Source organism: Manis pentadactyla, chromosome 14 (assembly GCF_030020395.1).
Source record: "Manis pentadactyla isolate mManPen7 chromosome 14, mManPen7.hap1, whole genome shotgun sequence".
Taxonomy (NCBI): domain Eukaryota; kingdom Metazoa; phylum Chordata; class Mammalia; order Pholidota; family Manidae; genus Manis; species Manis pentadactyla.
In genome coordinates, this window is record NC_080032.1 from 11,477,835 (window position 1) to 11,499,227 (window position 21,393).

General features: G+C 49.9%; 1 protein-coding gene across 9 annotated transcripts in view; it reads right to left on the minus strand.

Annotated features, from left to right (window-relative positions):
- Positions 1-21,393, minus strand: part of KIAA1671 (KIAA1671 ortholog) — a 184,060-nt gene that overhangs the window by 13,120 nt on the left and 149,547 nt on the right. For all 9 annotated transcript variants that reach the window (XM_036908977.2, XM_036908976.2, XM_036908979.2 and 6 more), the window contains 2 exons: positions 3,422-3,540; positions 346-601 (listed from right to left, as the gene is read on the minus strand). In XM_036908977.2, coding sequence (XP_036764872.2) covers positions 346-601; positions 3,422-3,540 — 375 coding nt within the window. The remainder of the gene's footprint in view (positions 1-345; positions 602-3,421; positions 3,541-21,393) is intronic.

Sequence of the window (21,393 nt, forward strand, 5' to 3'; positions counted from 1 at the left end):
CAGACCCTGCAGGGGTGAAAAGTCAGACATTTTGCTTTGCTAACAGTTACAGGCTCAGATCAGTTTTAATTTGACTACATGCGCTTGTATTTGAGGCCGTGGAGTCCACTGTGCTGGTTGCAAATGGATGAGGAAGCCGAAGCTCAGAGAGGTGAAGACATTTCCCCCAACACACACAGCTGGTGTCTGGCAGGTCCAAGCTGCATGCAGACATCAGTCCCATCTCAAAGCCTCTGCCCTCTGCACAGAGCCTACCCCTGAAGGGCCAATTCACTGGGAAAAGCTAGAGCACCCCTTTAAGAAGAAATGACTGTTTCCAACACATGCTCCCGGTTACCAGCTTACATCGATGAAGGAGAAGTCGTCCACTCTCTTTGCAAGGCAGGCACCTGGCGACGGCAGCCCTTCCATCCCAGCAGTGGATTCCAGGTCGGTGCTGGATCGGTCTACACGAGTGCTCTGCTGGTCCCTGGAGCATTCATACTGGTCCCTGGCTGAGGTGGCCTCCGTTTGGGAGGACAGTGAGGACAAGCGGCTGCTGGGGGCTTGTTTCCATGCCAACACAGCACTGCTGTCTGGGGACGGAGACTCTGGGGCAAAGCTATGAGAAGGGAAGGAAGGGGTACAAGGTCGAGTAGGTTGTTTCAAAGAACTGAATTTCAAATTAAGGAGGCAGCAGAAAGCGGGGCATAGGGTGAGCTTTATATGCCAGGAAACAAGATACAGGACATTCCTGCAGGAACACCTCAGAGGGGACAGCCAGGTGGTGTTCATGGTACCTTGGATCAGCTGGGCACGGGAGAGTCAGTCTCGTCCCACTCAAGACCCTCTAATGCTGCCCTGCCCTGGATAGAAGCTGCCGTCATGCGTGGCTCCTGGGCCTGGCAATGTGGAGAGTGTGAGCCCTGAGTATGAACCACTCCCTCCCACTGGGTTCCTGAGTAATCTGTACACTGGTGACGTGTTGCAGTGTTGATATTTCGGGTCTACTGGGTTCAATAAAAATACTGCTTTTCAAATTAAATTCAGATTCATTCCACCTGCTTCTTTTTACTCTTGATGTGGCTACCAGAACATCTTAAATCATACACATCTCGCACTGGCGGCTTTACTTGCATTTCTATCGAGCAGCGCTGATGTACATCAAATAACCACCAGCTGTCACTGGAGAAAAGCAGAGGGTGGGGGAATCTTCCCCACGGTTCCATCCATTCTCTCATTTATTCACCCATTCATTCACCCATTCATTCACTCATTCAGTCAAGATTTACTGAGCACGTACTAGGTATCAGGCACTGTGCTACAACCTGTACTATTAAATCCTCTTCACAGTCCCATGAGGATTATCCTATATTCCTATAGCCTCCACAACCTGCCACAATCCTATGAGGTAGGATTAACCTAATGAAATTAAATATTAACCCTGCCAAAGATGAGGAAACCGAAGCACAGAGATGTGAGGCAGCTTGCCCAAAGGCAAAGACAGAACTAACTCCAGAATCCATGCCCTGGACCCTCTCCTACTTCTGGAATTTCTTTCCATGATAATGTCTCCAAGTACCACTGGCATAATTGGAACCACATAGACAAAATTCATAAATAAATTAAGTCATTAAATTAAAAAGCTCCCTAAGCTCCTCAATAAATACACCAAAGTCCAGAGCACGGCACAGCCTCACTCTGAGAAAGGGCAGATGGACAGGCCAGATACCACATCTCTGGGAGGAGGGTCTGCCCTGAAAAGAGCCCCGAGCTGCACCCTTGAGCAGAACTGTCAACCCAGTGTCCTGGGGCTTCACTGCAGGAGAACAGCCATGCTTTTCGTCAGCTCTGGGATGATTTTATTACTTGGAACAGGCAGGATTGGGTCAAATCCACAAGAATGTGGGAAATACCAACAAAGAGGCAGTAGATGGCGCTGTTGCCCAGGGCTGGGAGCTCACGGCTCCTGGGACGGCCCAGGAAGGGGGCGCTGCAGTGCCTCTGGGAGACAGGAGGGGGCATCCACCTATGGGGAGATCCCAGATCCCTCCGGCTCGGGGAGGCTGTGGGCACGGAGGCCCAGAGAAAGGAAGGCCTCCCAGGCCACAGCGAGAGGCCAAACTGAGACACAGTCCAGTGCTCTTACAGGGGCTTTCTCGTGAAATTTAAGTAAGATCATTAACCAAACACATTTCACAGGAGGAAAGCAACAAGAAACCATTTCAACCCTTTTTCTTTTTCTTGCCTATTTTCAGTTCCATTAACCATCATCCCCTTTAACATGGACTGCCATGGGTCACAACCTCCAGATGGGGAGGGAGGGGGAAAGAGAAGGGAGACGGGTTTGAGTCCAGCTCAGCCACGGACACACCGTATCCCTGGGCATAATACCCACAGATGAGATCAATGAGTCACGCAGTGACACGCAGATGGTAAGTGGCCCTACCGGGGAGGTTATACAGCCCTGCAGCCCTTGGCTAGGGAAGGCATGAGCTGAGCGCCTGCAGTCTTCTCATGTCCAAGAGGCCTCTACTATCACAAGATAAAGCTCCTGCTATGTGCCCATAAATACGCCAACTGCACAGGTGACCCTCCCAACAGGAGCAGGTAGCTCACCTTCCCTTCTGCACGATGAGGTAACAGGACTGAATGTTGACACACGTTAAGTGCTTACAGCAGTGCTTGGCTCATATGCTCAACAGACCTCGGCTGTCTTTAGAAGCATCATTCCCTTTCTATGGCCTGGGACCATAAAACTGCAAATCCAGGCTACACTCAATAACCTTCAAGCTTCTACCATACTCACAATACTCCCTCCTAGCCAAGCTGCCATCTGAGGGCCCCTCCAAGCCACCTACAATGGTGATTTGCAGTGTAGACATAGCTTATGGTGCAGTATGTGTCATAGGCTCCTGTATTCTAAACACACACACAAATACGGTGAAGAAACGCTAGAGAGACACAACGAGGAACATTGACGAAGGTTAGATCTGCGTGCTGGGATTACAGGGGTTTCTCATTTTCTTTGTAATTTTTTTTGTTTTGGTGGTCATATATCCATAACATAAAATTTACCATTAGTGACATTTCGTAGATTTACAGTGGTGTGCAAACATCGCTATGTAGTTCTAGAACTTCTTTCTCACCCCAAAGGGACACCTGGCATCTGGTTAGCAGTTTCTCCTGTTCTCCCCTCCCCAGGCTCCTGGCAGCCACTCATCTGCTTTCTGTCTCTATGGATTTGCCTGCTTTGGATATTTCATATATCATTTTTTAATAATGTTTCTTGTGCTTTCTTAATGGTTTACAACAAGAATGGTTTACTCTTATAATCACAGACAAAACAATTTCTAGTAATACAGACATCAGGGGGCAGATGGGCCACACCGACTCCTGCCCAGACACCCCGCCCTGCAGCCGGAAGCCCCACGCGCCCTACCTCTCCCCACTTTGGTGCTGGTCCGTCCACGTCCCATACTGGCTGTCGACTTCCTGCACAAGCGTGTCGGTGTCCTTGGCCTCGGGGGGCCGCCTGGAGAAACACTGCTTCAGCTGGTCCTACAAGGACAAGCCAGGCGTGAGGTTTCTATCAGGTTGCAAAACGCTCAGAACTTGGTCCCAATGGACACACACTACTTAGCATCATCCCCAGCTCAGACCCGCCCTAGCTCCCTCCTGCTCTCAGAGGTGGGTCCAAATGCCTGGGCTGGGCACTAGGGTGATCAACTGTCCAGATGTGCCCAAGACATCACAGGATGCAGGGGTCAGCCTCCCTAGCATGCAGGGTCTTGTGCTAGGCGACCTTCTCTCCATCTTCAGTGCTCCCAGGGCTTATCCGTCTGGTTAGGGCGCACCCTGACCATCCGCCACCCCCCACCACCCTGCTTCCCCCGTCAGCAGCACCCTACACAGCACTGTGGGGCGTGTAACCCGTGCCAGGCATGGGCCACGCCATCTGCACATCGCCTCACCGAAGCACAGTCCCCGGGCAATCCCATGAGGTAGAGCTTGTTAACCATCCTCGTTTGGCACATGAGAACACTGGGGCCCAGAGAAGGGAAGGGACTTGCCCCCAGTCAAACAGCCAGTAAATGGCAAAGAGGAATTCGCACTCAGGCAGGGGTCTTGGACCCCAAGTCCAGACTGGTAACCCTGCACCCCATGTACCTGGATCCCCCAGTTACCAGTCTCTGCCCTCAGCCTGGGCACTTGGAGGGGACACTCGTTCCCACAGAACTGGCCGCAGGGCCCAGCCCGGTGCCTGTCGCACAGTGGGCAGCCCATAGGTCCTCATTAAATGACAAGCTGCCAGCTTCCCCAGCTTGTTCACGGGGCAAATGTAAAGCCCATTCCCTGTGATGAGCTATTCAACTGGCTGCCGCTTGGGCCTGTGCCACTGAGTGGGAGAAGCTGCAGTGCTCAAGGCAAAACCAAAACGCCCATCCCTTGGGAGGCCATCGGCATGGTAACAATTCAAACAGCCTTGGCTTCTGAGCTTTGAAGGATGTTTGCAGCCACCATCTTCTGATGACATGCGGCCAGTGGATGAGGAATGCAGAGGAGATGGGGTCAGGGGTGACAGCAACCTTGCCCCCAATTCCAGAAAGACCTACAGGGAGTATCTCACCCCTTAAGCTCCACTGAGGTCCGAAGGCATATTCTGTGGAAGAACTTCAGAGCATTTGTCTCCTGCTCAAACACCTTCAATGGCTCCCTATTGTCCTCCTGCTGAAATCCAGCACCTTTGTAATTCAGCCCCCAAATTTCTTATCTAGTTCCATCTTCCATTCCTGCCCCCAGACAAACCTTCCATACCGCCCTCCCTCATCTACTCACTCTCTCCCAACAAGCATTCCAGCTTCTCCGGCTTTGCGTATGCTATTCCCCTTTTTATCCATCCTTTCCTTCTAAAGCCATTGCAATCCACAGCAATTGCTCCTCCTCCTGAACTCTTCCCACCTACCCTGGACTCAGAGTTACAGGCTAAGTCTGACATATACATGATTTACTTAACAGGCATTTGCTGAGCACCTACTATGTGCGAGGCATTGGGAATCAGGGGTGGGGGTGGGGGGCACAGCACAGACATCGTCCATAAGATTCTGTAACTCAATTATTTCCATGTTTCAAGGTTGGGATGCTCCCTCCACTCTGTTACCTATGCAGACCCTGCCTGGCACCCAGGAGGCACTCAAAGGAGACGGGCTGACTGCCCCTCATCAGTTAATCTTCCACCCAGGGAACAATCCTTGGCAGAGCAGGCATGTATGGTCCAGCAGGAGTGCACACCTGGGGAAAAGCTTTGCTGTGTGACCTCAGGGCTCTTGCCCCCCATCTCTGGGGCACAGAGGAGTTACAAGGAAATGGTGGCCACCCCCAGGGCAAGGCTGCCAGTGAGAGGACCCAGGTGACAGCCCCAGGCACAGGGCTGGCACTGAGAAAATGCCCAATCAATGCCTATCTCCTTCCCCATTCTCTTCCTCTCACTTTTTGGGGACACTTGTGTATTGCATGACATTCAAGGGAATTCACAATAAACCCCTCAGTCATCTCTGGTAAATGGCCACACACAAAGACGTAACAACAGCCACTTGCTGAACAACCCTAATGCCTCTGCCTTTTCTTTTTGAGTCACCAAGATAATATATGTTTGTTGTAAAACATCCAGAAATTATAGAAAAGCACAAAGAATAGCATTTTAAAATAACCCATCACCCAGCAAAGACCTGTCCAGAATTTCCCCAGGTCAATTCATCTATAACATCATCATAGAATATTCCACCAGATGGATGCCGCATTTAATCAATGTGGTTCACTTAACAAGTATTTGCTGAGCACCTACTATGCCAGGCCCTGGGAACTGGAGGTGGTAGGGTCACAGCACAGACAGTCCATGAGATTCTGTAACTCAGCAGATGTACACTTCACAGTCAAGGTCAGGATGCTCTGTCAACTCAGGCAGGGCCTGGCACATAATATTTGCTAAGGACACAAGGAGCTCTGTGTTCGGAACCATTTCCATGGCCCTCCCCAGAGTCAGGCTGGGGGACAAGCCCTGGGCAAAGCATGATTCTTCTCAGGTCCTCAAAACCCCCAAGACATGGAGATTGGTTTGTTTAACCAATCCCCAAGGGTTGGGCATTTAGGTTGCTGATTATTTCTCACTGCTGTAATCAGCAATATGATGAATATTCTTGAGGCTATGGAACCATCCTTACATCTCTGTGATTAATCTCGTAGGAGGAATTCCTAAGTACACATTACCAGGTGGAGGGTAGCACATTTCAAAGGCTTTGGCTCCTGAGGAGCGAGCCAGCCTTGGGGCATTCTGCCCCATCTCCAAGCCCATGGGCAGCCTGTGGGGGTGGCTGTTGGCATGTGCTAGGAATGAAGTCAGTTCCCACTTGGGGAAACATGGATGTTTTTGCTTTGAAAGATCGATCCCCTGACATTCTCAGACACCCAGCACACCCTTCCCTGGGACCCAGGAATGGAGGTGGCCGTCTGAGCACACTCCCAGCTGCTTGCAGTTTTCAGAGATGTCACAGACTCAACCACTGCCTAACTTCATTCCCGACATGGGTCAGATTCAGCCGCCAGAGACTGGGGCCTTCAGGGTTGCTTCTGGTGAACTTGACATCATTTCTCTGGGATAGTTCGCGCATAGCTGCAAGTGACGCTGGGCCCACGCCTTGTGCATGCGGAGCAAAGCGGAAGGCAGAGGGGTGACAGCTCAGGGACACAGCCGGCGGTAGGGGGGCGGAGGGGAGGCGGGGGGCTTGCTGTCTCTGCACCAGCCTAGCTGTGTGGCCTGGCCAAGTGGCTCCACCAATCCAAGCCTCAGTTTCCTCTTTAGAAAAACAAGGGTTGTTTTGAGGCTGCGAGGAAATTGATCTCTGGAAATCATTAAGCTCAGGGCCTGGCACACAACACGTGCTCAGGGGACAGGAGCTCTGCCGTCGGAACCATTTCCACAGCCCTCCCCGGAGTCTGGCAGGGGGACAGGCCCTGGGCAAAGCAGGTTTTCCTGAGGTCCTCAAAACCCCCAAGAGATGGAGATTGCTCAGTGCAGGGGGACAGAAGGAGGAATCCGAGGGAAATGAGAATGCCAAGTTCTGTAGAATGCTGGGGGTGGAGTCAGGGCGGGAGGCAGGGGAACTGCTTCCTGACCTCCTAGGGATGGCCTGGTTGGGGGTGCGGGGGGTGCGGTGGGGAGGTGATGTTATGTGAAATCCGTAGGTTTCCATCCATGTCTGTCTGTGGCTGTCCCGCTGAGGTTTAGGATTTACACTCAGGGATCTGGAATCCCCAAGCAGGGATGGATGTCTTTCCCCTCTACCGCCTCTACTGGACTCCGGATTTCCAGGGAAGCATCCCTGACTCCTCTCCCCCTCACCCCCACACTGCATCAATCCAAGTCCTTCAAAGTCTCTTTCCGGAACATTCTGTCCAGCCTCAGCCCGCTACAAGGTCTTCCTGCCTCCTTCATCTCTGCCCCGATCCCATATAATTTCCTCCCATTATAGTTTCCAAAACCACTCAAAAACCTTTCAGTAACCCATGTCCCATAGGGTCACATTCAAACACCTTAAGGATGGCTTATGGATTCTTCACTGTGGGGAAGGGGGCTCTTTCTCCACCGCTCCCTGCCCCTCACCCACCCCCAGACTCCCCCAACCCACTGTTCCAGCCCTTCTGCCCCTCACATGCCCCAGTGCATTCCCTCACCTCCAGATCTGCTGGAGGAGCCCCTGCCTCCTGGTTGTCATTCAGATTTCACCTTTGGCCACTTCCTCCAGGAAGCCTTCCTGAACTCACTCCCTCACCAACCCTAGGCCGGCCCAGGAGCTGCCAGGCTCTCACCATTTCTTAGGCCTCAAGTCTCTGTATCTGTGCCATCCAAAATGGTAGCTGCTCGGCACATGTGCTTTTAAAATATTAATTAAAAATTAAAAATACAAAGAACTCATTTCTTCAGTGGCACTAGCCACATTTCAAGGACTCCATAGCCACACGCGGCTACCAGATTGAACAGCACAGATACAGAAAATTTCCATCATTACAGAAAGTTTTAGTGGACAGCAGGACTGTACAACTTCCCACAATATAATAATTGTAACTGACCTGTTTCTTTTCAGTCTCCCCTGAACGAGTACTGTTTCTGGAGCCAGAATGTTCAGATTCAAATCCAGGCCCCATTACATAGTAGCTGTGTGACCTTGGGCAAGTTACCTAACCTCTCTGTGCCTCGATGCCTGGACACAGTAGACGTTAAGTATTTGGCTGAATGCCATCTCAGTCACTATTTAACAGAGATCCCAGGTTGGGAGCAATTTAGGGGTTATGATTATCTAATGGAATTCATCTTATAAATGAGGGCTTAAGAAAGCAAGCTGTTTATCAGCACTTTCTCTAGTTAGTATCCTGGTAACCTTGTGGACACTGCAAATTACTCATGTCTCATCACTGTAGCAGATGCTGGCAGCACTTCAAATCAGCAAGGCTAGAGCTTCACTCTCAGGGCTACGAGGCCTCAAGACCAACCAAAAAAGGGCCCGAAACTCTGCTGAAAACTTTCCAAAAGCCAGATAGATGTTTTATCGGCAGGATGTTCCTCCGATTCAGTTTTGCTTCACAGTCTGGTTGATATCTACGAGGTAGTCTGAAAATACCCGTGACGAGCTGGAGAACCATTGTCTGGGGAACACAGTCCCCCCTCTGGGCACGTGCTGGGCCTTTTGACATACATCCCTCCTAAGTATCAGCCATCCCCAATCTGGATTTCAGTGGTCATTTGTCAGACAAAGATAATCAAATCTTATCATTTAAAGCCAGAAGGAGCCTTGAGAAACTGAGGCGCAGAGACAGGAGTGGCCACATGGCATCTAGTTCTCAGGGGGAGTGCGAGGCAGCCCCCGGAAGACTGAGGCCCGGGTTTCTGGGCTCCTCTCCCAGTGCTCCTCAAGCCCCCGACACACACCTGCCCACTCCTTCCTCAAGATACTTCAAGAGGCCCTGATGACGAAATGTACATTAAAATGTACATTAAAACCTCAGAACTTGGCAGGTTTAACAAGCATTTGCTCAGACTAGCAGCTCACCAAGCCCCAGGCCACTGGCGGGCGGCAGCTCGGGGTCCTTGTCCTACCAGCAAAGATGACTGCCTCAGCACAGGCCCTCTAATGGACAGCTTTGGAACCCAGGCTGGGGGGGCCAGACTAACACCTACATGCCTTTGAGGGCCCTGTTTCAACAAGCTCTAACACATGTCCTGAAATTTAAAACATGCATGCCTTTGACTTAGCAACCTGAGTTCCAGAAATTATCTCAGGAAAATCATTAGACACACTTGCCGGGATAAATGAACATGGATGCACCCCTCAGGATAGCAAATATTGCAAAATACTGAAAATGACTTAAATGTCCGTTAAGATGGGGATCGGTGAAATATAATATCCACACAAAGCAATAAACACAGCCAAGGAAAACGACGTGCAGAACATTTACTGTCACTGAAATATGTCTGCCTTATACTAGCAAAGGCTAAAAAATGTAACCAAACAGCATGTGTGTTGGGTTACCAGTTTTGTATAAACAAACACATAAATGTATGCAGGTATAATAAGCAAAGGAAAACCTCTGGAAGGTTCCGCAGAACACTGTAAATAGTGGTGCTGTCTGTGGGTGAGATAACGGGCTGTCTTTCTATTATTGATGATGACTGTACGTGGTATCTACACCTGTAATTTTATATCCCAATAGAATCAGATGATAAAATTAAAACTGATTAAATCATACCTCCAATACTGTCACAGTGTACATATTATGAATTAAAAACAAATCAGATAGGGGTTCTGTATTTGTTACCTGTATCAGAGCCCAGCAAACATTTTCTATAAAGGGCCAGATAGTAAATATTCTGAGCTTTGTGGGCCATTTGGTCTCTGCCCCAACTTCTTGACTCTACAGCTGTTACCCCCAAAACTAGGACAATATGTAAATGAGTGCCCGTGGCTGTGTTCCAACCAAAGCTTTATTTACAGAACAGGTGGCTGGCCGGATTTGGCACAGATCTCTGGTCTATATACCCTTTAATCTGTCAGCCCGTGACAGTGGGGACTGTTCAATTTACTGCTGGACCCCGGCACTTAGAATAATACCTGACCTATAGTAGTTGTTGAGCAACTATTTATTGGAGGAATGTTTCTGAAGTAACTTTTTTGCAGTGAGTAGCTGTGAACATCTTAACCAGGAAGGGCAATGGAGTTAGGGAGGTGGTGAGAAAAGAAGAAAATATTACTAACTGCTTGTATTTTGGGGTGCTTGACACATCCGCCTACGGAAAGAACCTGAGTCAGGGCCACGCACAGTGGCCCACAGCTGACAGAGCAATTCAGGATGGGCATCCCCTCCCCCACTGCAACCCTACACTCTCGGCTGTGCTGAGCTCTGTGGTCCGGGGCCAGGCTGGCATGGGTGGCCACTGCTCTGGCACTGAGGATCTGCACCACCTTCCTGTCCTGTGCCCAGGTCAGACTTGTACAACAGCTGAGCCCAGCAGAGATGCTTAGTTACAGTACTTAGTAAGTGCTCAATAAATAGGGAGGAAGGGAGGGGGGGAGGGAGGAAAGGAAGAGTTGAGGAGAGAGAGGTGAGACAAGGCAGTCAGGCCATAAGGACACGGACAGGGAGTGGGGCAGGCAGAGCCCTGGAACACACTCCCAATTCTGCCAGCAGGAAGTCGCACAGCATCCCCTCCCTGCAGACTTGGGTCCCAGCCAGGAGGAATCAGAGCAGTTGATGGGCTCCTGGGAGCCCACGACGCCACCTCAGCCTACAGCACCCACCGGGCTTGCCTCTGCCCTGCCCAATGGTGGGGAGTGGTGCTTTTCCAGACAGAGCTGGTGGGACGCCAGTTGCAGACCCAACTCAAGAGGCCCTAAGAACAACTATGCAGGTACGGCCAGGTGTGGCCATGTGTAGTGTGGGCTGGTGGCTTCGATAGTGGCGTAGCTCCTAGTGTGGGCTTGCTGCCTGGCTGGAGTCTCCTCAGCTATGCCGTGGGCATCCCTCAGTGGGGCAGGAAGGTCCTGAGATCATCTCTGAGGTTGGTGGCAAACTTGGGGTAGAGGAGGGAGGTGGAGAGGACAAAGGACAGCCAGCCAGCCAGACAGAGGCAGAGAGAGAAGCAGCAAGAACAAAGAGACACGAAAACGAGAATGCGACCACGACTGAGAAGGGTGCTTAGGGGTGCTGGGCGCATTCAGGAGCTTGCACATGTCCGGCACATGGTAAGGGACCACTGGATGCCAGCTGACCTGATGAATGTGATGATGCCTAAACACATGTGTTTTAGTTCCCACAACACATCATTTAACAAACACCGTCACAATGGCCTTACAGAAGCCTGACGGCGCCGCTAGGCAAAGGGGCTGCCAAAACCAGACCCCTGAGTACTTCCCTCGACCCGGACTTGAGTCAGCTGCTCCCCCCATCACAAAGTGAACCAGTCTCCAGCTCTGCCCAGCAGACCTGTCGCCTCCCAGTGCCGAGCTATCTGCCAGGCTGTGGACGCTGCAGAATGACGGCTCTGGCAGAGACACTGTCTCCATGGGGCAAGCGTCACCCAAAGCGGCAGGAACACACGTGTGCGGCTGGTCCTGCAGGAGGCACGTTTGGTTTGGGCTGGGAGTGCCCCACAAGGCTGTGGAGCGAGGGCTTCCTGGCTCTCCTGACAGCCTCTGAGGCTATAAGTAGAAATGACAGCTGGGCTGGGGGCCCAGGCCCTCTTCAGCCTCACAGGCAGAGCTCCCCCAGACTCCAGGGGTCCAGCGGGCACTCTGCAGCCCGTGCTCTGGGTGTAGAGGAGGGAGAGAAGGCAATAAGAATAGCAATAACCATGAACACTTAAGGGGCACCAGATGTGCCTGGCACCAAGTCAAATTCTTCTGTGGGCCACCTCGTTTATTCTCCTGCTAGGCAGTAGATTAATACTCCCATTTCACAGATGAGTAGTAACAACAGACACTCACATGGCCCTTACATCCCACTCTACCAACTCCTGCTGTAATTCCACCCAGGAGATGCCCCTCTGGGAGACTTCTCATATAGTCTTTCAGCCGCTGGCCAGTGCTGGCTGGCCCCAGGTCTGCTTGGAATGCTTTGTTAAACACAGCTCAGGTGACGACTCCTCAAGGAAGCCTGCCTCGACTGCCTCCATCTACAGCTGGGCCGTCTCTCCTTGGAACTCCACAGAACCCCTTGTATTCAGCCCATCATGGAAATTACTGTGCTGGACTGTGCTTGCTCTTTATTTGACTGTGTCCTCCAAATTGTGAGCTCCCTGAGGGCAGGCACTGGGGTCTATTCACCCTTAAACTCAGTGCCAAGTGTAGAGACAGACATGGTGGTCAGGAGCATCTGGTAATGGATCAATAGATGAATGAATGAATGAAGAGGTGAATGAATGAATGAGAACTCTTCAACAATTCCCTGGCCCCTCTCTAATGTCTACAAATGATAATGCTGTTTACTCAAACTCTCTTGATATATTGCAGGACTGTCTGTTTTCATATAGGCCCTTAAAATTTAATTTTTGTTACTTCTTAAAACAAAACTTTTTCCTAAAATACCACATTCAGCATGCTGACAGTGCAAGTGGATTTTTTTTTAAGTTGCAAAATAGGAGAGATAGACCCAGAAAAGGAGTATAATCCCCCAAATAATCAGGAACCTACGAGCAGGGGGAGGGAAGGGGCACAGAACATTCTAGAAGCACTGAGATACTTTGCACGGAAACAAATTCATTTTCCCTTTCAAGTCTAAGGTTCTATTAATAAAAGACTTATGATTCTAAGATTAAGATGAGCCAAGGGAAAAGAGAACTTGATGTTTAAAAAAATGTATTTAACCTAAATTATAGAGCAACCATAACATGAAATATGATTTATTGTTAAAAAGTATGAGGAACATCCTACAGTATGGGAAAATATATTCATAAATGACAGATCCGATAAAGGGTTGACATCCAAAATATATAAAGAGCTCACATACCTCAACAAACAGAAAGCAAATAATCCAATTAAAAAATGGGCAGAGGAGCTGAATAGACAGTTCTCTAAAGAAGAAATTCAAATGGCCAACAGACACATGAAATGATGATCCAGATCACTAATCATCAGAGAAATTAAAATTAAAACCACAATGAGATATCACCTCACACCAGTAAGGATCACCACCATCCAAAAGACAAAACACAACAAATGCTGGCAAGGATGTGGAGAAAGGGGAACCCTCCTACACTGCTGGTGGGATTGTAAATTAGTTCAACCATTGTGGAAAGCAGTATGGAGGTTCCTCAAAAAACTCAAAATAGAAATACCATTTGACCCAGGAATTCCACTCCTAGGAATTTACCCTAAGAATGCAGCAGCCCAGTTTCAAAAAGACAGATGCACCCCTATGTTTATTGCAGCACTATTTACAATAGCCAAGATATGGAAGCAACCTAAGTGTCCATCAGGAGATGAATGGATAAAGATGATGTGGTACATATACACAATGGAATATTATTCAGCCATAAGAAGAAAACAAATCCTACCATTTGCAACAAGATGGATGGAGCTAGAGGGTATTATGCTCAGTGAAATAAGCCAGGCGGAGAAAGACCAGTACCAAATGATTTCACTCATCTGCGGAGCATAAGAATAAAGAAAAAACTGAAGGAACAAAACAGCAGCAGAATCACAGAACCCAAGAATGGACTAACAGTTACCAAAGGGAAAGGGACTGGGGAGGATGGGTGGGTAGGGAGGGAGAAGGGAGTGGGGGAAAGAAAGGGGGCATTACGATTAGCCAGTATAATGTGGGGGGGCCACAGGGAGGGCTGTGCAACACAGAGAAGACAAGTAGTGATTCTACAGCATCTTACTACGCTGATGGACAGTGACTGTAATGGGGTATGTGGGGGGGACTTGGTGATGGGGGGAGTCTAGTAAACATAATGTTCCTCATGTAATTGTAGATTAATGATACCAAAATAAAAATAAAACAAAATAAAGTGTAAAAAAAAAAAAGGTATGAGGAAGCTGTGTATGGCTTGGAATGGCTTCCGGGATACATTATCATGCAAATAAAGCAAGGGTGGAACAGGTGGAGCATGTGGCCATTTGTCTGTGAGGAAAAAATATATATACTCTTGTATGTAAATACACAAATACATATAAATATTTGAAAACACGTGGAATATTGGAGAAGGACCCAGGAAAACTGCCCTAATACCTGTCTCTGTAAGGGGAACTGAGTGACAGGGGAAGGGGAGCGAGGGAGACCTATTTTTTTTATTCCACCTCTTTCTGCATTTTGTAACATTTACGGTTAGTAATTAAAACAAACGTTAGAGGTGTAAACTCTGTGTAAATACCTGATTCTTCTGTGTTCCTCAGCTTCCCTTCTTTACGGCATCTGCTCCCACCCATCCCGACTTGGCTCCTCTCGGAGGGATTCTTAAAACAGTCTAAGCCAAATCTGACTTCTTTTTTTGAAACATCACACGTCAAAACTCTCTCTCATGTTTATTTCAGGCGAGGGCTCAACTTGAGAATTGTAGCCTTGGCATGTAAGTGTGAACCCGATGAGAAGGCAGGGAGTTGGGTGTGCCCCTCCGTGGCCTGAGACCCCAAATCCTGAAGGATCCCTCCCTGAGAGGACACAGCCACCACCTCTTCCATGACCTGTGACAATGAGCACGTTCCAGCGTCACAAAATTGCTCCCCCACCCCTGCTTCTGGTAACTCACCCAGCAGACACACACACACAAACGCACACACAGAAACATAGACACATACACACAAATACATACATACACAAATATATACACAAATTAATATACACAGAAAACACATACACATAAATACCCCCAAATACACCAAACACACATAATACAGATATACACACATACATATATATTATACAAAACACACACAAATATACAAAACACACATACAGACAACATACACAAACATATACAACACAAAACACAAATGCATGCACACATAATTACACGCAAACACACAACAGACACACAAACTCACACACCCGGGGATGTTCACAGTCGCACCATTTTTGGAAACAGCAAATAACCCAGCTGCTCCCCCTAAGGGCGTGTGACCACCGTCCACCCCTGCCGGGCAGTACCACCCTGCCACTGAACACAATGAGGAGAATTTTAAGTGCTCACATGGAAAGATGTCATATGTCATTACAGATAAGTTTTAAAAGAGCAAGGAGCAGCAAACTCTGCCTTAAATCACACATCATCCTGTGCCCCAGGATTAATCAAGGTGTCCTATCTCAGGTTTCCAAGGTACTTCTGGGCTTCAGCCATGGGGTGAGAGAGAGTGTGGGAACAGAGGGTCCAGAGCGGTGGGTGACAGAGGGCTTCCTGGGAGTCACGGCACATGACCCTGAAAAGCGGGTCAGACTTGGACAGGTTGGGGAGAAGAGAGAGAAATGCAGGTGAGGAAACAGCCCCGGGAAAGGAGAGGTGGGGGAAGGGGAAAGTCATCCTTAAGAGCCTTCTACTCTTGGGCACCCACAGGATAGTCCATCCCCATCCACCCTGCGGAGCAGCCCCGCAGGGTAGGTGTTAGGGCCCACCCACCAATGAGGGACTGCTGTGTGCAGAAGAGAGGGGCGCTCCAAGCATGCTACGTGGACAAGGCGCCTCTTCTCCTGTGTGGGGGCTGGGTGGGGGTAGGGGCCCAGCCGGGCAGCCCCACTGCTGCTGAACACCCAGCCCTGGTGGGGGAAGAAAACCAGTCGGGCTGACATTCCATTGCCCTGGACAGAGCCAGGGGCTCCATTTCTTTCTGGTGCCCAGCCCAGCCTGTGGCCTTGTTCAGAGACCCTGCCCAGGGTGCTACCTGTACTAACTCATAGCTAGATCCACCCCCTGCTCCTGAATCCAGCCCTTAGTAAGCCAGAGGCCCTGGAAACACCCGTTGGGGTGGAACCGCTTCCTGAAGTGTTTCTTCTACTCATCACGTGACTCAGTGGGTCACAAGTTGGTGAGGTTGCTCTGGAAGCCTCAGCCGGGAGCTCCAGGGTGCAGGGGCCAGGCCCTATGCACCCCTCAGAGCCAGCTTATCAGATGGCTGCAAACACTGGTGCACCAGCAGAGCCCAGGGACCTGTTCTGGCAGACACCCCACCCTGGTCAAGCCCACAGACAAAACAAGAGACCCATTTGCAAGGCACTGGGGCCCATGCAGGCCTTGAGGGATGCTTGAGAAGCCGCGAGCATCCTTAGGATCAGAACTCATTTGTCAGGATTTAGACTTGAGACCTAGTGATCGTGGAAGGCTCTCAAAGGCTCTGCAGAGTGCAGTGGGCTGATGTCCAGCTGCCAAGGGGCCCATCTCTCAAGGAGGGGGCAACATCCAGGCACCGGGACACCAGGTGCTGGGCGCTTAGACATTTTGATTCATGTGGGTGATCATACACTACGGCAGGGTCATCCCACTGCTATGTGAAGTGGGTTCTAGTGCCACAGCCCACTCCCAGCCGCAAACCCAAGCCCAGCATCCGGTGCACTTAAAACTCAGGACTTCTCAGGTTTTAGAAAGGCAACAGGTGGGTGTATTGCACACTGAGCGATGCTCATAGTTGTCTGGGTCAGGGTTCCCAGCTGTGGCTCCAGAGCACGCAGTGGGTGGGCATCCTGTGCACTGCATCATGTTACACAGCTTCCCTGGTCTGTACCCACCACCCACCAGTGCCAGCAGCCCCTCCCCACAGTCGTGACAAACATAAATGACTCTAGACAGATACTGTCCCCCAAGGAAGTGAAAGTTGGTTTGGGGAGCAGAGATATACATATAATACACGTAAAGATATACAACATACCCACGATGTTAACATTTCATGGGAAAGTAATGAAGGAAAAAATGTTTAAAAAGGCCCTTTGGGAGACAATAATGAAAAAAACCCTGACATTACCCTGATGAAGGACAACACCCCTCAAGCAAACATGTTAGTATTTCAGCAGCCACAGGTATGAATAGTCACACCACGTGGGGTAAATAGATACTATTTGCAACCTCACACCAGCACACCGTACAGGGAAGTTTTGCCTCAAATGAGAGCTCTGTGGATTTTGGAAGGGTGTATATGGGATTGTGAACCTGGCATTCCATTTTATACAGGAGAAAACAGAGGCTCAAAGGTATTAAGCAAGTGTGTGTGTGTGTGTGTGCATGTGCGTGTGTGTGACAGAGAGCACGCACTCACACCCACACCGAGGTGGAGCTGACACCAGAAGGATTTAATCACCACACAGCAAGGCCTCCAGGATGATGTAAATGACTCTGGTGATGTACCTGAACTTACTTAGCAGTGAACATCACGCCATTAAAATTGGGTTCTTCACCTCTGTCCCAGTTACCCTGCTTCTAAAAGTTATTCCAATTACGCAGATGTATAAAGGCAGATGTCCAACCACGTTTACTGCAGCACTATTTATAAGGCACTGGAAACAACCTAAGTGTCCAAAAAATAATGGACCCTGACTCCATAAAGTGAGTGTAACCCGAAAAATGGGATATAGTGTAGCCTTTGAAAATGTGGCTGCAGGTCCATGTTCACTGATGTGGGGAGAAAGTCTTAGTAGAGAAAATGAAAGAAAACTGGGTACAAAAGAATTTCATGTAGTACAATTACATGTTATTGATCAATCTATTTGCATAAATGCAAAAAGTATATATTTTGTACATATATATTGCATATATAGCACACATATGTGTGTATCCAGTTGACCCTTGAACAACGTGAGTTTGAACTGCATGAGTCCACTGACGCATGGACTTTTTCCAGTAAATATCTTGGAAAAATTTTTTGAGATTTGCACCAATTTGAAAAACATTTTCTTTTCTCTAACTTATTGTAAGAGTACAGTATATAATATATTTAACATACAAAATATGTGTTAATTGACTCTTCATGTTATCAGTAAGGCTTCCAGTCAACAGTAGGCTATTACTAGTTAAGTTTTTAGGGGAGTCAAATGTTACATGTGCATTTGACCATGTGGGGCTCGGTGCCCCTAACCCCCACACTGTTCAAGGTTCATATGCGTGTGTGTGTGTGTGTGTGTGTGTGTGTATGTCATTAAAAAGTCTTAAAAGATATATACATGTTATAAGTATTATTTCTAGGGGGTGGAATGTTGAATAATTTTTTCCTTTTCTTCTTTCTCTAGTGAGAATGTTGTTTAATTCTTTTAAAGTAGGAAAAGGACGCAGCACACACCCGGCAGGCAGGCCCTGTAGTTATCTGGCCCAGGGGTGGGGGAGGCCTTTTGTCCAGCCCTCTGCGTTTTCCCCGCCACGGTGAGAGCTGTGGATGCGTCTCTTCTCACAGACATGCGGACTCTTTCTTTCGGGCGCTTACCTGCCACCAGGCGGGGCTGTGTTTCCCGGGCCTTGGTGTTAGACGAGACCAGGTGAGGGATGGCTGAGCGGCCGTAAGAGGAGCAGGTAGATTAGTTAAGGGGACAAGGGGCGGACAGTCCAGGCATAGTGTAAGCAGTGGCTCCCTGAGAATTTCTTCCCCCCAGTCCTATTGGGCCTGCCCTGGGCCCCCAGTCACTTCACCTCCTTGGCCCAGCGCAGCAAAGCGGCCAGGGCTCAGACAGATCTCCGGTCCCTGGCCGTGCCTCGTATGAGCTGTGTGACCTTAATTTAGTCACTTTCTCAGAACCTCAGTTTCCCCTACTGTAAATGGGCATCATTACTGGGGTTGCATCCCTGGGTTAGGCTATCATCCAGGGCTTCTGTGGCAGGCAGGGGGCAGCTACTCCCTTGTGCCTACTGTTTGCTCCCCCCTGGGCTCCTCAAGTGGCGAAAAAAACCATGTCCAGTGCACAAGCCATACGATCTGGCTTTCCAAAAGAAAGGGGGCTCAGAGGTCACCCGGAGCTTGCAGGAAGGACTAGCACTTACTCAGTAGCCCCTATGTGCCAGCATTCTGCTAAGGATGCTGAGATGCCTCAGAGGACTGTCCTGGGGGAAGCTTAGAATTGAGCCGAAGTGGACATGTAACGTTTCAACAGGGTTTGAGAAGGGCAATGGGCTGGAATGGATGCAGCACAGAGGTTAGTGATGGGGAAGGCTGGGAAGGCTTCCTGGAGGCGGTGACTCTTGAGTGAATCTTTCCTGAAGAGAGTAAGTTAGCCAGGGGAAGAAGAGGGGTGTTTGCGGCAAGGGCACCGGTGTGTGAAGCAACAGGGAAATTCCACACAGCACAGGATTTTTGCCTTGGACATTAAGTCAGAAGTGAGGGAGCGAGGCAGAGCTGCGGCCAGGCAGGGCACCGAGTGCCTTGCTAAGGAATGCTTACCCCGAGAGCGAGATGGAAAGCTGGCAGAGCGTTTCAAGTCAGGGAGGGGCAATTTATAGAGCAGAGATACCATTCCGAGGGAAGAGAACATCCCAACTGCTGTGGGCACAATGGACTGGAGGGGACAAGGGAGGGGCCTGGGGGCCAGTAGGAAGGATGCTCCCCACCGCTGTCCAGGTGAGAGACCACAGAGGCCTGGCCCGGGCACAGCAAAGCGAGGGAGAGAGGCATATGCATCTGAGGAAAATACAAGGAGCTAGAACTCGCAGGACCCTGCAGCGTGACGGACCCTGACCGCCAGTTTCAACAACAGGGGCATAAGCTGCCACCAGCAACTCGGCTGGAGACTGTGGGAAGGGACTCCAGGGTCCCATCTTCCAACCCCTTGCTGATGCTCCTCTGTACTTCCAGTGAATTCCTGAAGGAGGGAAAAAGTGAAGGGTTGGGGTCTCACCCCTGAGGGGCTGGGATGTGAGCTGCAGACCATGCAGGTCACAGGGATTCAGGGAAGAGAGACGTCAGGTTGGCAGGCACCTGGGAGCCTGGTTCCCTGGCATTCAGAAGCTGTGTGGCCTTGGGTCAGTCCATCCACCTTTCTGAGCCTCCATGAGAGCAGAGGACCACTCTGGAGTCCAGTCTGATGCCAGCAGGGCATGGGCTAAAGATCTACGTCGAGTGTCAAGTGCTGCGCCTGGCAAATGGTAACTGCTCAGGAAAGGTCTGCGATTGTTACGATGCTCGTAAGTCAGCATCACCGTCTCTGGCTCAGAAACCAGCAGGAGACACAGAGCCAAAAGCGCAGGTTCATACAAGGAGCTTTTAGGAATTGGGTGTTTTCAGAATTCCGCAGCACCACTCCCTTGGAGGCGCTGGTGTCATTTATAGGAATTGTAAGAGTTCCTGTAGCAATGACTACCCTTGGCTTCCGGAAAATAAGGCCCTAGCTGTTAACTGCTGTTCTCTGGAGGGTAAACCAGAGCAGCTGCGGGAGTGAGGTGCCGGGAAACACAGGACAGGATGGAGACCACCCTCAGCTGAGCCCACCCACCACCACAAGCCTTTACAAGGCTCCAGGGAACAAAAACCCCGGGCAAGCTGGAAGCCGCTGGGCTGACATCCTTTCCAGGGCTGGGGCAGGCTGGAACAAAGCCCAAGCTTGTGGCTGGGCACTTGCAGCTCCAGAACACCTCTCATGCCTGTCACTGGCTGCCCCTCCTTGCACATATCCTGCTTCAGTGAGACTGGACTTCGTGTGATTCTGCAGCCTGCAATGCGGCTGCCCGCTGCTGCGAACTTCCACCTAGAATGCCCATCCCTGCCTGTGTACAGATGAACTCCTACTCTACCTTCAAGACCCAGATCTCCACAGCACAGGGGGACACAGAATCCTTACTCATAACTCTCCTAGATCGGTTCTGACCACTCACACCCCAAAACAGAGTGCCTCTGAGAGGTGGGACCATAGTGGGTTCACATCTCTCTTTTCAGGGCCAAAGCCAGGGCCCAGCACAATGCAGGAGCTCAGTGAATGATTGAGGAAGGAGGGAGGAAAGAAGCAATCAGAGGAGAGAAGAAGGGAGGGGATGATCAAGACCCAGGCTGTGGCTAGTCTAAAGAAGGTACCCAGGTATTAATTACTAAGGTACCAAGTCTCATGTCCTCATCTATAAGAATGGGGACAAGAGAGCCTACCTCTCCACGCTGTTAAAGAGGGCAGTCAATAGTAAGTACAAAGGCCCTCACACACAGGAAGCCTTTCTTCTGTACATGCATTTAAGCACCTACTGTGTGCAGGCACTTCGAATGAGGCAGGTAAGCCCTTGCCTTGAAGGAGTTGACAGTCTAGCATGAGAAATGGACAAAACAGAGAAAGGAGATGACAGATTATGCCATGAGGTGCTATGAGCCCTGGAGAAAAATCAAGTAGAGGGTGGGGGTAAGGAGGCCGGGGCAGGGTCTGCCAATTTTAAACAAGGTGGTCAGGGTCAAGGGAAATCTCTCTTTTGCGACTTTTGGG